Here is a 17272-nt window from a genome sequence, read left to right as displayed (position 1 = left end):
TAGAAGACAGGTGAATGCTAGAGTGTGTGCATCTGCCTTGCACCACAGCTGGCACGTACTGTATGAAAGCTGTTTAACTCCTATAGCCATCTGACGGCGGCTAGTATGTGTATTCCACCGGCAGATGCTAATTGGAGTGATGTGCATTGTCAAAGCCTGATTAGGCACATCCAATCCACCAGCTACCTTGATTAAATCTTACATAATCAGTACCATGCTGTTGCTATATGAATACAAAAAGCTGTCTGCGTCCCCACTGTTATGAACATTGTGCACCGCGCCGGAGCACGTGTGTGCTCATGACACACAGAGCAGCACCCCTGTGTGTCATGAGCACACACACGTGAAACATAAAAGCAGTTATAGACGTTTGCTCTCCAACGTTTCTGCCTTCACCTGCATTTATGAACAAGCAGAAACACGTGAAGGGGAAATATTTCATTTGAATTCATTTGGTCTATTTAGTTTTAGTGTGTATGTTCAACTTATATCTCTAAATGAATGGCTGTCCCATTGCTTTTATGAAATGAGTTTATTAATCGGTTTATTATAAGTTTGATTATCCGATAACTCAATCATGTCATGAAATGCCAGAAAGCTACTGAAAATTGTCCATCATTAAAAAAAAGGCCTATTATTATAAACAAAAGACAACAAAAGCCAGAAAACTTTTTCAATTAACCTACAGTATGATCTTTACAACTAATCACTCTATTCAGCTCTAGTCTGGACTTACATTACAGTATAGTAATAGAAATAGGAACAGTATATAGTGATGCCTTCATATAAAAAGGTAAAAAAAATATGTTGTAAAGAAGATAAAAGAGGCAAAGGAAAAAATGACAATAGCGTGCTGCGGAAAAATAGAGTGGGTGAAGGAGGAAACAAAAAGAGAGAAAAAAGGGAGAAATAAAATAACAAAGTATGTTAGAAACAGATAAAGTGGATAAATGCTGTTTTCGTGGAAAATGTCATTCAACCACTTCCAAATTCTGTGAACTTGCAGCCAAAAGGAAATTCAATGGCACTTATCTCAACAAGTAGGATGCGTTAGAGGACTTTAATATTTATTCCACCTGAGGGGAAACTCAAAGCAAGTCCAAACAAATAATGCATAAACGTGTTAGTGTTTAGAAAGCATAAGAATCTGACCACTAGACTTGTCATTGACTGTCTGAGAGTTGCTTGTACTGTATGTGCCTCGTACACTTCAGCAATACATATTTACACACACATATACACGATAATAGCTCGTAGCAAGTGCTGAAGTGTGTAAATACGTCATTCAATACAACAGACACCTACAAAACACACCTCAAACCACTCAAAGGTACAGATTGTTAGACCACTGTAAATGTAATATCCACATGGAATAACAAATGAAAGCTATATTATAGGTTTATAATAACTTTGCATCATGAGTCTTTTTTGGTGTTATTGTTGTAAAGTAAAGTAAAATCAGTGAGTCTGTTCCAGACGCATTAAACCTTTATAAAATTATAAATGTGCACTGAAAATAAAGTTACAGCATTAAGCAGTTTCTTCACAATGGCAGGAAGTAAAACCCGAACTGAGAAAACCTTTTTATAATCACACAGTATCATTTAATATGACAACAATCTGGCTGTTTATACAGCATTTTGTTTCTCTGCAGCCTCATACCATAACATTCGCCATGAGTCCTATGTGGTCATACTGTGCTGTAGGTTGAAAAGCACAGAGGCTGAAGGTGCAGGTTTTAGACTGGAAAAGCAGCAAGACAAAGAAGATTAAAAACACACGTACATACACACACGTACACATTTGCGTACACACACACACACACACACACACATACATACACACACGTACACATGTGCGTGCGTACACACACACACACACACACACACACACACACACACACACACACACACACACACACACACACACACACACACACACACACACACACACACACACACACACACACACACAGTCAGAATAGAGGTCCTCGTATAGAAAAGGTTGTCATTTGTAATACCTGTAGATCTGGAGATGAAATTTGGTTGAGAGACAGTATATACCATGTCAGAATGATAAGATAGACATCAGGGTGCAATAAAGGTAAAGAAGAGGATGGTGTGATGACAGGGCAATGGCATAGCAGCCAATGCAGCCATATCTCTTAGCACAGAGCCAAGATAAATGTCTTAAACTGCAGATATTATTACAGCTAATGATTCACCTCAAGTGGCCATTACTCAGGTACAATCTGTCTCCGGTGGTTGGGATTTTTTTTTCCAGGAGAAGAAGTTGGGGGAAAAAAAACAAAATCAAGCCTCTGTGAACCAGTGTGTGGCGGTGTCTGTGGTAATGTATGCATACTGTAGGTGCCTGAGAAACACAGAAATGTGTGAAGAGGGGCACGAAAGTGAATACTCATTCAATATTCATTCACCACTATCTGACCTGTCAGTGAGAATATAGTTTTCCCAGCGAGTGTTGGAGGAGAGAAAATCAATATCTATTCAGAGAATCAAGACAAAAAAAAGTTGCATTTGAATCATATCTATGACTAAAATATTTAGAATTGTTTTTTAAACAATCAGAGCTCTGTGGTCGATTCTGCTCAACTTAGTCGCATCACTGACTAATGAGTGTCATTTTATTTGACGATGTATTAAAATGACTGACCAAAATTGAATGTTTGATGCAAAATAAAAGATGCCCATATTCCTCAGATTATAGAAAGAGGTTGTTTTAATAAGCTACATGATTATACGGAACAAGTAATTAAGCTAAACAGTACAGCTTCATAACACCTACAAAAGAGTAGAGACATTCTTTTAGAAACAGTAAAAGCTGTTGGTATTTGGTCAACACACTTGTCTAACTCATCCGGTGAAACTCACCCTACAATGGGAAGCAGCAATCTTTAAATATGAGGCAGCAGCATCGGGCTGAGTGAGTGGCTGAATGCATCTGTGACGAAGCTCACAGGTTGTGGGCTTTAATGAGATTTTCATTTAATGCTCCGTTGGCCTATAGGGCTCTTTACCGCCACATTTTCATTCCTAATAGGCAAAGAGTGACAACATCCACCTGCAAACACTATAAACAATATTTTCCACATAAAGAAGCAGCAGAATATATTGGCGCCTTCACGCAATTGAATCTGCTTTCATGATTATTTTTTTTCTTGGAAGAAGGCCTTTAATGAGCAAACAGTGCCCAAAGCCAACATGCACAGACGTTACCAACACCTCAACATGAAATGAATGCTAATTCTGTGGGTTACCTGGTGGCAGGGAGGGTGCTGACTCTGGTGAAGAACACAGAAGGCTCCACATCAACATGGATGCCCAGAGATAGTTCTCTGTAGTAGCCCTCGACTTTGCCTGCTCCCCCAGAGTACTTGAAGTTCACTACTGCTTCCAAAATCTGTACAAAACACAAGAAAAAAACATATTAAAGCACATACAGTACTAACTTACTGGATAAAGTTTGTTGTTTGTGCAGGGCATGTCAGAGGTTCTCATTTCTATACTACAGTATGTGCACCTCACTCATCCAATGTAGTGATGTGCAGGATTTTGTTTTTAAGAAAGAGGAAAGGACCAGAAATATTCAGAGGCCTTTTTGTGGAGGGAGCGACACAGGGGAAGCAGCCAAGTAGGATGTAGAAATTAAAAGTGGCAGTTAGTGATGGTGAGGAAGCAGCAGCTGACTCGGGCAATGGCCTGAAATAGAGCAAAAGGAGGATCCAAGGTCTAGCTTTATTCATTCTGGGCAGCGTATACTGTATCATCTCTGTCCATACTGCTGATACAGGCACTAGCTGGGGCTTTCCAGAACAAATCTTACTGATTCCTTGATTATTTTCACTCTTTGGCCTATTAAGGGGGGGGCACAGAGCCAGAGTGGAATGATTCGGAGCCTGCTGGCTAAATGTCTGGGCTATTACGACCTAATGACAAAGAGCAGCACACTGAGCAAAGAGATATAAAAACATTAGAGAAGGTTATTATTATCAGCACTTTTTCCTGGATATATAATAGCAGTAGTGAATTATACATATTACACACTTGTCAATATTTTCACCCATGAAACTACAGCTACACACTGACACTGTGCTATAATTCACTGACATACTATTGGTCAGATTGTCACGGAATTTTGAGAAGGAATAATTCACCAGACGATCAGCACAAAGAAAATCTCCTTCCTCTCAAGTGTATAAAAGCACTAGAATGTCTCAGCATGTCCTCGCATGACATTCCTATTAGATGTAATTTGTGCTTAGTGCTAAATATCTGAGCACAGCATCTAATGCAATTCCATCATACGATGAATTATACTGATAAACATTTTAAAATAATAGCTGTAATGGAAAGGTAATTTAGAATCTGTTGTGTTTTGTCCCAAAAATGAGATAATATCTCCAGCTACTTTCTTCCGTACAGTAAATTCTTTCTGAATGTATGACAGACTCATTTTAAGTACAAAAACTTTGAACAGCGCATTAAAGCTGATGCTTTATGCTGATACTCATATGCTCATACAGTAATTTAAGTGTGGGGGGCAGTCCTATTAAACATTACACAGTAAAACAGTTGAGGTGATGTGTTGGTTGGATGCAAAGAATAATGGACAGTGTAAAAAGCAGGGCTAGTTTGAGGCAGATTTTGGCAGCTAGACTGTGACAGCATCTCTACAATGGTGTGGTCAGTAGTCAAAGGAAGGAAAAAGCTGTGAACCAGAGAGGTCAAGTGTGCCCAGAGCTTATTCTGATCTGATTCCACAGAGGAGAAACTGTAAGCGTAATGTTTTGGCTTAAGACATCTAATCAAGTCCTGATTTTTCATTTCTTTTAATCAGGTCTAAAAATAGCACATTATGCATTTATGTGAAGCTTCACTTGGCTATAAAAATGTATTGTCTCCAATAGCCTTAATCCTATTTGAATGCTCAAAGACTGCTCACATTACAGAGCACTTTAAAGTATGTTTGATGCAAATTTCAATCCTGATGTCCTCTGTGAATACTGTTTTCTTCATTATGAATCTCCCCTGGAAGGGAAACTGTGGAGCCAGCCTGCTTTGGATCAGGAGGAAGAGCAGCAGCCCTACGGTGCCAGACTCATGCTGTTCTGGCAACAGAATAAAAAAGAGCAGCACGTTGTTATGCATCTCATTTGAATTGATTGACTGAATTGCTCAGATTTCTGTAAGACGATGCTGGGTGGGGTTGAAATACTGTCACTTCTTTTCTCCTGTTTTAGGGTTAGTTGAGTTGAGGCCAATGTTGTTTATTGTGTATTTGTCATAAGTAAGTCATCAGCAATGCATTTTTTTAATAAGTATGTGGCTGTGACAGAATTGACAGATTAAGGTCAGATTCATTGAAGGCACCAAACGAAGCACGAGTCCATGTTATGTAGCTGGTAGCTAACAAGTAAACGTGAAAAAATTCCAACCGTTGCATTGTCTAAAAAATATTTCATTCACAAATTGCAACGATTTAGGTCATAATATCACATCTCATAATATCACATCTCATAATGACGCAGGAATTCTACGATGCATTTCAATGTCCAACTACTTCTGCACTTACTCCTCTTTCTGCAACATTTTGTAAACGTATTGTTATAAATCACAACAACTCAACCAGTGTCAGTGGAGTTTTCTTTCCAAATGATGCTGTGTACACAGCCAAACTGTACAACACTAGCATTAGCACTAGTGCTGAGGTATGAAAAGAGCTATGGTTTGATGTTTGAGTACTACTTGTCCTGTACAGGGTCACACATTGGGTAAGAGAAGGGACCTACCATGGGCATTTATCACTGATTACTCGCCCTTATTGCTTTGAAGCTAAAGTGTTAACCACTAGACAGCAAGCTGCCCATCAATCTTCTCAAAGGACTAAATTGTGAGGTTTTTACATGGCAGCCATTAGTACATACAAATCCCACAATGTCACAAAGGACAAAATCCTCAAAGCTCACCATGACATTCTGAGAAAAGGTCTCTCTTATTATAGTAATACTACAAATAGCTCATCTCTTTCCCTTTTAAAGGCAGTAGAGCCACAGTTTGAAAATGATTACATGCTTTACATCAAACACAGTGAAAGACGTTCATGATGAGTACATAGGGAGAATATAAAAGTGTGATACAGAGGAGGCATGGCAGATCATTTTGCTGATTAGTGCCACCAAACAAATCTCAAGTCTTTAATGAAAATTGCTCATTCCACCTACTTTTTCACACATCGCATTGAATCTACACTATGCAGGTCATCGAACACGGGATAGTCCTTTATCGCTGCTTGACCTGCAGCCAACGCGGGTCAAGAGCCTAATGTGCAATGGGAGGAAAGGAGGTGCTTAGGCAGATCCCTCGTGTCAAAGTAAAAGTTCAATTTTAGTATAATATAAATACACTAATTCGTACCAGAGCCAACTACAGCTCGACTTTAACCTTCAATCCTTTCTTTAATTACGAACACAGGACGACAGAAGACAGATCTTTCTCTCAGAAAATCTAGTTTTATTTAGCCACGGTGATGAAAACTGAACGGCACAGCGCTGTCACTCCTCCACATGACAAGTGAACAATGCTAAGCGATAGGCTGAAGGTTCCTCCAACATCTTGGCAGAGAGAAACAGATAGTGACACATCAAACTGAGGAGATTATCCCGTGGCCACATGTCTCCTGACAGGAAACTACAGTAAGATGGAGCATAGCGGCTGCAAGTTGGCTTTGCAGGTGCCAACATGGTTTAGTAACCACACATTGACCTGCCAATGTGTTTACTAAATTAATGCTAATACTAAATTTTCTAAACCATCTTTCTTTTCGGATAAACAGAGAACGCAACAGAGTCAGTGGTAATAACTGCAAAATCACAACAAAGCTTCAGCAGGACGCAGAGTAACAGGCAATGGTGTGAAGCAACATTACTGTATGTTCATGCGGACGACTGCATCCATTTATGGAAGATACACCAATTCCACGTTCAAAAACATTTACATTTTAGACTGTAATTAAAAATGTGAAAAAAATGGTTCCACTCAAGCTAAACACATTCGCTATTACTCACCATCTAGCCATGGATCTCACTTCGAGAGGTTCTCCCACATAGCAGGGACAGGTGGCTGAATGGTGAATGTTGTGTTAAAATGGAAGCCTGTGTTTAATTGTCCACAAAATGAAGCTTAACCCCTGCTTGGGTTGCATCTGCCTATTGGCGAAGAGGGGAGTCAGGAGCTACATGCAGCAGAGCCGTTTAGTCCTCTGATGGCTCCCGCTGACTCCAGGGCTTTTTAGATGCTGTACTGCACGTCCATTCACGGTTCTATTGGGACTGCCTATCACATGCATGCTGTCAATTACAGAGTCATTCAGCTGGGCACCCCAGGGGACCCATAGAGTACCTGAGGAGTAATGGGGAGAAGCTAAACAGCATCTGGAGGGAAATGTGGTACTTAAATATACGTAAATAAGTTTGTCCACTTGTTCACAGTGAGCGGGAGGATCTTCCTATTCATTCCACAAGTCTTTGATTTGTGATGATGCAATGTTAATATTAGCATCAGTAAATGGCATCACTGCACTTATTTATGTAAAGGTTATCAGCATTTGATGAACCTTGTTTTAGCTGCGTCTGTCTGTTATTCAGCGTCTAAGAGGCACTTTCATAGTATCTGCGGCCTGGAGACAGCTTGACATTATCATGTGTCTACTGTGCATGTCGGCAATTGATGATTTATGAAAGAAGAGGCCAGGAGGGCTAATAGGAGCGAATATGTTGCCCACTGGTCCCACGGTGTAATGACTTTGCAATAATCACTGGATGATGAGGAGTCAGAGTGCTGTGAAGAAGTCTGTGTTGATTTGACAGCTGAAGGGGGTTAGAACATCTAAAACTGCTCAGTAACAACCAGGCTGCACGCAGACCAAAATAGCTGACACTGCTGACAGGGGAGGAAAATTTTTAGGTTGAGACGCCAGTGAAGCACAGGGGTTTGCATAGTATGATCACTTCACCTGCTCCGAAACCATCCCGAAAACCAAAAAGCCTATCTGGAACCGCCCGGAGCTGGTGGATTTAATGATGGTCCTGACATTTCTGCCCACAGCGTTTAGAATGTCACGCTCTGCACCCCCTCACAGTTAGGGTTTGCCTCTGATGTGGCAATTAGGATGAGAAAACATTTTAAAGAGTGGCTGAGCAACCTGCCCAACTATGAGAGCCCCATGACGAACGGGGTTATGGGGTGTCACGCTCGGGCTATTATGGGAGGTGAAGGAAACTAAAAATAATATGGAGTGAGCTCAACAAATGCGATGCAGTAACTGCACTTGGCCGCGTCAGGCAGGCGATCTGATGGTCACTGTGGAAGGCAGAGAAGGGAGATGAAACATACTGATGAGTTAGTGGGCACTGTAGCCCCAAGATTTAATTCTTATATTGTGCATTAGGTCAGCAACAGTGCACCATTGTTCATCTTAAGTACTGCTATTAATACTAAAAGGTTAACGTGAGGGTTTGTGAGGTGTTGAAAATGTTCCAAACTAAAATTGATAAAGATAGTGAAACTGCTGCAGGTAATTGAGGAAAGGATTAAGGGTGCGGTCGCCCATGCCTTCCGTAGATCATACTATTAATAATAACACTATGAATGAAACCGTTTAATCGGGTTTGGGAGCAGTGACACAATGGAAACCCAGGTGTGTCTGTTTCATGCATGCAAGAGTTTCCTGTGAATAAAAGAAGCACTTCACTCACCCACAGTAACTCGATTTCTGTTCTGAGTGTTGGCTAATTCACTTACACGTTGGTGAATTCGATTACAGGTTGTGAGAGGGTGAACGGCAGCATTAAATTCTGTCAAAGGAAGAACGATGTCTGTCGAGATGAGGACTGGCCACCGCACGCAGAGCCGACTCTGTTCAGACGCGATCAGAGATAAACAGAGGACCCCCAGAACCACAGGTGACTCAGACGAGGAGCGGCTGCTCTTTTATGTAACCTTGTGATCTGGTGTGGGTGTCTCACCTTTACCAGATGAAGTGAAGCGAGAGAGAGTTTTGCCCCCGGCCACCGGTGCTGTTCTTATAGGAGACCAACAACAAGTCAAACAAGCACAGAGTCAGGTTTAAAGATGAGAGAAGCAGAGCTCAAAGCCAAAGGCACTAGAGCCTGGGAAAATAATAAATTGCATGGTGTTGCATGAGCAGATGTTTATGCAAACACATATATTGCATTACTATATTTAGAGAAACACAGTAAATGCCAACCAAGGTGTGTGGCGTCTAACCAGCCTGTTGTGGTTGACTGCGGTGGAGTTTTAGGCGATCCGTTCAGCCGCGGTTTAGTCATCGTAGTAGCATATGGAAGCTGGCTTGGCCTGGCACACAGGATTTCACACATGAATTCAACTCAAGTACGGATGATGAAATGCTAGATGCTCAGTCTCACCCACAAGGCCTGCATGTGCATTCACCAGCGATTCCAGACACGCACACATAAAAGTCAACAAACAAAAAGGCATCAGGCATGCAGGTGGGGGGGAGCGAAGAAAGAGACGAGGAGAGAGAGAGGAGAGAGAGAGAGAAGAGAGAGAGAGAAAGGAGGAGGATAGAGAGAGAGAGAGAAGGAGAGAGAGAAGAGGGAGAGAGAGAGAGAGAGAAGAGAGAATAGAGAAGAGAGAGAGAGAGAGAGATGAGAGAGAGTATAGAGATATAGATATTATAGAGATATAGATATATATATATATATATATATATATATATATACTATGTATATATATATATATATAATATATATATATATTATGTATGTATGTATGTATGTATGTATGATGTATGTATGTATGTATGTATGTATGTATGCATGCATGCATGCATGCATGATGCATGCATGCATGCATGCATACATTATATATATATATATATATATATATATATATATATATATATATATTATAGTCTGTATTATAGCAGGTTTTTAATATGGAGATGAACTGCCTGAAGTCCAGAAGCAGTAGAGGGGGACTGACTGTAAAGATTGTGCTATAATGTTTTCTCACACTTTCACCACTTAAACGATGGAAGAAGCAAGCATCACTTATTAAACAATCTGTTTGATTTGAGCAAATCTACATGATCAGCAAAAAAAAGTAGAAATACACATATTTGTATTGCGCCCATGACCTGGTAGCGTGATATCATGAACATTATCAAAACAGTCACTTGCTGCCCCGATCTCCTAGCATCTCCATACTCTGACATCAAACGGACTGAGGACTAAGGCGCTCGCTGGAGACGGTTCATTTGATGTCCAGGCAGGAAATCCCACAGGTTCCTGTTCGCGCAGGCACACACCAGTTTAAAGTGCTGATATGTTTCAGCAGTCCTGCGCATGTTAAGAGTCCTGCGATAGACAGGCATGCAGTCCCAGGCCCGGACTAATCACAGCTGGGATTGGCTCCAGCGCCCCGGTGACCTCTACGAGAAGAACGCGGCTGAAACAATGGATGGACTGAATACCTATAGGGCGGCGAAGAGCGCGGCGGAGCAGGCGCAGGGTGGTCTGGAGGGTGTGAATGGATCGACTCGGATGCTTCCTCTAGCTTGATTTCAGAGAGTCGTACTTTGTAAGGTTAAGCCAGCTGCATGTTCACGGCAGCAACACATGGACACACATTCACTGTCAAGATGTTTTAAATATTCATTTGTTTTCTGTAGTTTGTATTTATTTAAAGATTGGCCACGTGAGTTATCTATCCATCCATCCATCCATCCATCCATCCATCCATAGTATTTACTAAAGATGTTGATGTACAATTGATGATTTTATCTAACAGAATAACTAAGAGACATTCCAAGACCAGATAACCATGATGTTGGATATGTTTCTTGACAGCTGACTGTCAACCTACTGTAACCTATTAGTAAAATAGTTAAGTGTAACGTCAGCTAGAATTAATAATCCCGTAATTCAATGTCTTGCACCACGAGTCCAAACAGTAGTGGGTTTAAAAATATCAGCAATTACTCTCATCTTTACAGATGTTTACTATCAATGCATGTCGTTCAAAGGTCAGCCTCATCGCTCATACAGTAGGAACACGTTTATATCAAATGTGCAATTTGATATATAATATATGAACTATAGATTCATTTATGATTGTTGAACATATAAAAAAAAAGTCCCAACAGCCACCAGGTGGCCGACTGTGTCTCTCACGATCAGCTCATCCTGCCACAGTTCATAAAACGCTGCCCGGCAGCTCTGGCAGAGTTATGCATTTTACAGGAACAGTAATTAGGAAGACTAATACAAAACTCAGTTATCCCTGAGGTTAGGATCCTAATGGACCAGATCATTTGGCCATCAGTTACAGACAAGCAGTCGATGGTGCCGCATCAGTGTTTGCACCGATGAAGCAGTGAGAGGTCATCAGGGATGAGACGTATGGTATTTATGTCTTCCCTGCGTCTTATATACAAGCGCACAGAGGATAAGGGAGCAAAAAGATAAATATGGAGACTCTTGGTGTTGCTGCCAGGAAGAGATATCCCCTGTCTATTGCAAGCGCACAAATATTTTCCATAAAGTGCTGCACTGGCTGCCAGAGCTGTGTGATGTGGGCCTTCAGGTTTGCTCACACCTACAGGAAATCAGGCAAATCCTTAGACGGTTTGCTCAAATGTTAACAATCTTCATACAAGCTAATCTTGGAGGTTTAATTTGATAAGTTACTGATAGCAGCAGCCAGGTCCGCTGAGAAAAGCTAATCGCAAAGTAAAAAAAAAAACGATCAAAAGCATAATAAACGCGTCACATGTAGATTGTTTCACTCAATGTTTGCAAGATTTCGGCTGAAAGAAACGGAGCAAATTACAGAAAATTGCATTAAGTGCTGAGAATGAATGAAGCGCATAATTACATCTGAGCTTATCAAACTACTACCTGGGGCACGAACGAGACGGCAAACAGGATCTCTGTTGGAAAGTGATAGAGATGGAATCAAATGCAGTGCCCACAGAGGAAACAAAGTGTATCTTCTCATATGTGACTCACACATAAGTGGAGGAAAAAAAAAACAAAACAAATGCCAGTGGGTTTCCAGGATCAGTTCCTCAGTGTCACTATCTCCACCCCGAACCTCATCCATCTTCCCGTTTCTCCCAGCTCATGTTTCCTGCCGTCATCTGTCACCAGGCTCGAAAGATACGTACTGCGTGCAGCACAGCTGTGGCTTGCGGCAGTAGCTTCGAAACCCCAATCAGTGTTGCGGGTAAATAAGACACAACGAGCTCAGAGATAAGTGAGAAGAAAAATGAGGGAGGACTGTCGGAGGCTGTTGCCATGCAGGGCGTGTTGTGGGTCCTCTCCACAGCCACCACCAAAGCACAAACATTCTGGGGTAGAAAACCTGATACAAAGGTCTAAAAATAGACACAGAGACTGACGGATAGCTGCACGCTGCACAGAGCTCTCCACCGCGAGAGGATGGATGGGATATTTAGTCCATTTGTTGTTCTCCCCATGGCGTCAGGGAAGACAGTTATGTTAAATAAGTCCAAATCTTTCACTCGGGGAGCTGGCTGTCAAAATCCCCACAAGGAGGTAGTTACAAAGGCAAAGATGAGAAGCATCTCTGTAACAGAGAACCGGACTAAGGTAAAGCTTTTGAGGCTTTGATAGTTTTATTCCTTCACACAGGGACTCTATCTGCTTGGCAGGTGGTGGAAAGTCCTACTACACTGTTGGATTTCTCACAAGGTGTCATATACAGTGTGAAAGGGAATCAAGGGCCTGTTCAAAGCAATGCAGAGTGTTTTAGACGATGTTCAGAAACACTTGAGTGAACTCTAATCGTAGGCTGACTGCATCAATGCTTGTATTCCCACTTCTGTATTTCTTTACATCTCTCTTGGGTCAAATGTTAAATAAACAACATTACAACACTATTGACCTGTTTACAGCCAAACTGAGGGTTTGCATCAATAGCAGAATTAATAAGCGACATCCAAAACACAACACGGACCAAAACAAAGGGTTCATCTATATTTTCTAGCCAATTTCATCATCGGTGTATAGGAACTATTAATTGGTATGTGATGATAAGCTCTAGTTTGCTGGCTGGGGATCATTGGATCAAAACGGACTCATTTAAAGCCATACAGAAGTTGTTTAAAGGTTGTTTTTGTTATATGAGCAGTTCGTCTTCAGAACGATGCTACTGTATAGGCCCAAATCTTCACAATACATATTCAGATCACTGTTGCTCTTTAAGATAACATTTATAAAAGCAACAGACAGTTGGTTTTAGTGAACATGTGTAATTGCTTTAGCTGCTGCCCGGCCAACTTGACACCAACAAACGACACGTCAAGCAGTAAACACAGCAATGCATTCAGCAACTGAAGAACCAAGTACCGCCCAGTTGATAGAAACTGAATGGAGCATTTGCCCAAAGTGCCAGAAGTCTGGCTGTCAGTCATAATGTTGTTCTGCCTTTAGTGATGTGTACGTAGGCACGTTCAGCTCTAAATGCAATGATGTGTCAGTATCACTGCTTCCTCCAAGCAGTAAAAGCTGACGGCAACTTTGAGTGTATCATGTTTTATAGTAAAGTGAAAACAGGCTGATGAATGATGAAGATCAGCGCTAAAAACTGACGCAGTAAGAAATTAAGTGACGGGTGGAGGTGGTGTAATGTCCACGCCGAATAAGAGAGAACAGAAAGAACTGTTTTACTCTGGAGCCAAGAAAGAAATCATTTAGGTTCTCAGATGGAGTTTCACACTCGAGCAGGCAGCTATGGCAGTTATAAATATCTGTATCACGAGTTGGGATCTGTATCTGTGAAGGGAGCTGAACTGCCATCAGCAGGGCTGGGCGGCTAAAAATAGCAGGCACACTGGCTGGCAGGCAGGCAGCCGACTCTGCCTCTGTCTCCACTGGATTTGATTAGCCTTGAAGAAGGTCTGCCCACCGCAACAACAGCCCCCCGACACTGTATGTGCGTGTGTGTGTGTCTCTGTGTGTGTGTGTGTGTGTGTGTGTGTGTGTGTGTGTGTGTGTGTGTGTGTGTGTGTGTGTGTGTGTGTGTGTGTGTGTGTGTGTGTGTGTGTGTGTGTGTCATCCTGTCCTGTCTGGAAGCCTGTTTCTTTCTCACTGCACACAACCTCAGGCCCACTTCAGAAAATGCTTACACAGCCTTTGTCCAGTCCCCTCCAGTTTATTTATTATTAACATTGCGGTATATGAATATTTATATCAGTCAACCAACTAACTTACAGTACTTAAACTTATTTTGTTTCAAGTCTTCAAATAAAAGCAGAATCATTTCACAGCTAAAGAATCAAAACGCAATTATTGTCAAACCTTGCTCTGCGGATTTTTCTAGGTGGTTGCAAATTAATTTTACTGCCCACAAATTCTCCCTTCATCTACCGTACCTCATCTCACACAACAGCAGGTTTTTGTCCCCCAGTATAATCGACAACTGATTGTTTCTAAGGACTTTTGATGCATCTGCTGAGTGAGTGAGTGAGTGAGGGACAAAAGTAACTAAGAACCTACTGACTCCATAATCTGAAGTAAAAACTAATTATAATAATTAAACAGTATATTTGGTGAATTATTTCTGTTTCGCTTGAGACCACATGACTCTGTCTGAACAATAACCCTAGGATGCTGCTGAGTCCACTGCAGTAATCTTTTCCAAATTGCTACCTGAAATCGGGGCTCTTCATTTCATTTTATATTTGGTTGCACATCATACAGGCGGCTGTGCATTTTAGCACCCCTGATGCTGGAGAGAGGAAGCACAACTGTTTTCCCGCTTGCAGACCTCACATACATACGTCTACACTTTAAATGCAATTTCTCAATTCCAATAACGTGGCATTATGAACAGGAAAATTAAATTGCACAGGGTGCAGTTTTTAGACGTTTGGCCTTCTGAACATAATCTCTGGATGTGTCTGAGGGCCTGCTTATTTTGGTATCATAGTTTAATTTCAAATGTCCATGATGGCATATGTCCAATGAAGACAACTTTACAGGTGGCCTAAGTAAATAACTCCTGGGCCATCACAAAAGCTGTGATTACTATGTCCTTCTATTTCTTTTCTCTTATTTCCAGTCTGTCACTCAATTCACCCTCCTGCAGACCAAGTTGGAGGTCCAAATCCCCAAACTCATGGTGACATGCGCACGCTCTCGTACGGGGGCTATCTCAGAAAGAACCTTTGATAAGACAAAGGCACAGTAATCTCTGCCGGCACAATCAAACCAGAAGGGAGCCACGAGAGGCAAAGAGCTCCCTCTGAGATGAGGCAGGAGGAATGAGACAAAAAGATGCAGTAATAAGTTTAAGCAAGTCCGTGTCAAAGAAAAAGAAAGTTGTGGAAGTCCCATAACTCCCCTGAGGGAGAAGGCATTAAAATTCAATAAATAGCTAGAAACACTAACACCTGAAGAGCCAGCCTTCCTGTACTGTATCTATCGCACCCTGACAGCATTCACATTTGTCAGGACCACATGTATTAAGAAATTCAGGGGTCCAAACGCTTAATTGGTCCACTAAAATGCATGTAGCTCTGGTGTCTGTCCATCTTCCTAGGAAATGGCAATCAGCATTTAATACACACTGACAAATCAAAAGGGGAATAATATCGAATAATAGTGATTCCATATTGTAGAATTTCCTTTACGGCCTCAGAAACTAAATATAAACTGTTTAAGAATGCAGAAGGAAAAGTCAGATGATAAAGGAGCATGGAAGGAAGGCCCAACTACTGTATCTGAGAGTCTAGAAAAAAGAAGCACTTAAGTCAGAAGCTGTGAGCAGAACATTTGTCACCAACTAGTACTTTATTACACTGTGACAAATACCATGTAAATGTTTTATATTGCATTTATGTTGGAATTGCTTAGCGTTGTGGCTGCTCAAAAGAACGCAGCCCATTACTGTGACGAGTCATGAGGCAGCTGGAAGCTAAAATACTGCTTATATAGTGTAGTAAATGTCCAAAGAAGAGCACTGGCATCTGTTGAGCACACAGTAAAATGAATCACCCCGGTATCTACTATGTGTCTCACAGTACTGGTGACTACAACAACTCTCAACAACCCTTTTTCCTGCCTGGAGGCAGACTTCCAGCAGGACCAGGATTCCTATGTAACAAGCTTTACTTTAACTACAGTTCCAACACCACACTCTGAGCTGCCAGTCAAACTCTGCTTTTAATAAGGCTCCTCATTGATTACCCAGCCTGGCTTTTCTTAACATCACTGCACTGGGTGTCTACCAGTTTATACAGTAACTCCACCAAAATCCAGCCGGGATAAACTGACAGCTTGAGAGAAAAAATACCAAACCGAAATGCTTCAAACATTTCCTATACAAGCCTGTGTCATCTTCCTCATGTACAGCACCTTCTCTAGCATTAGTCATCATCCAGTAAACTTTTTTTAAAGACACTTTAAATAACCCACTGTTTGGCAGAGCATCTGAACAGTGCACGTCAATGTTGTGTTCTCTCTTGGTGATTCAGGCAGGACAGAATCCTGCTCTGTTTTTCTAACGCAAGACAAAGCAGCCGGCGTTACTCACAGGTGGCACGCTGGCATGCTACAGATAACCCTCAGCAGGCAGACTCGGTCAACCAACTTTTCCGGCCACTCCATCCATCCAGACCAAACCTAATCCCCTGCTGATCAGTGCAGCCGAGTACACAGTCACCTTTTCTTATTATAATTTCCTTATGGTTTCTATTTTTGTCCCAAGCGGTCCTATGGTTTTGCAGATCTCTGATGGACAGAGTGAGAAGGTTAAATATCCCATTGTGCCATATAATATAAGGATATAGTGAGACTAGGCCACAGGCATTTTTAATTAACTATCTTAGCCAAAACATCCTCGTAGTTAATGCATGTTAATGTAACTTGTGTGTTCACCTTAACGTGGCTGTACTCCGCCTTGCCGGACTCACTGCTGACTGGCTTGGTCTCGGCCCTGGGTTTGAGCACTTGGCGCAGAGGACTGGAGATTGGCAGGCCTGTCACACTGATGCCATCTGAAAGAGAGGTTCCAGAAAGTCAAAGTCAGGAGAAGACGCACCACAACAAAGAGGCTTGTGTTCGGTACAGATGTGGAAATTATTATGCTTTTTTTCCCCTTTATCCCTGTTCAACCTTTATCAGGTATCTAGGCAAACCTCCCAACTTTCTACACAGTGTACAGTAAATACTCTATCACAGACA

General features: G+C 41.6%; 1 protein-coding gene across 3 annotated transcripts in view; it reads right to left on the bottom strand.

Annotated features, from left to right (window-relative positions):
- Window positions 1-17272, bottom strand: part of trappc9 (trafficking protein particle complex subunit 9) — a 103373-nt gene that overhangs the window by 49152 nt on the left and 36949 nt on the right. For all 3 annotated transcript variants that reach the window (XM_055512694.1, XM_055512695.1, XM_055512696.1), the window contains 2 exons: window positions 16967-17085; window positions 3278-3420 (listed from right to left, as the gene is read on the bottom strand). In XM_055512694.1, coding sequence (XP_055368669.1) covers window positions 3278-3420; window positions 16967-17085 — 262 coding nt within the window. The remainder of the gene's footprint in view (window positions 1-3277; window positions 3421-16966; window positions 17086-17272) is intronic.

Source organism: Betta splendens, chromosome 11 (assembly GCF_900634795.4).
Source record: "Betta splendens chromosome 11, fBetSpl5.4, whole genome shotgun sequence".
In the NCBI taxonomy this organism is placed as follows: Eukaryota; Metazoa; Chordata; class Actinopteri; order Anabantiformes; family Osphronemidae; genus Betta; species Betta splendens.
This window is presented reverse-complemented; position numbering and strand designations above follow the sequence as displayed.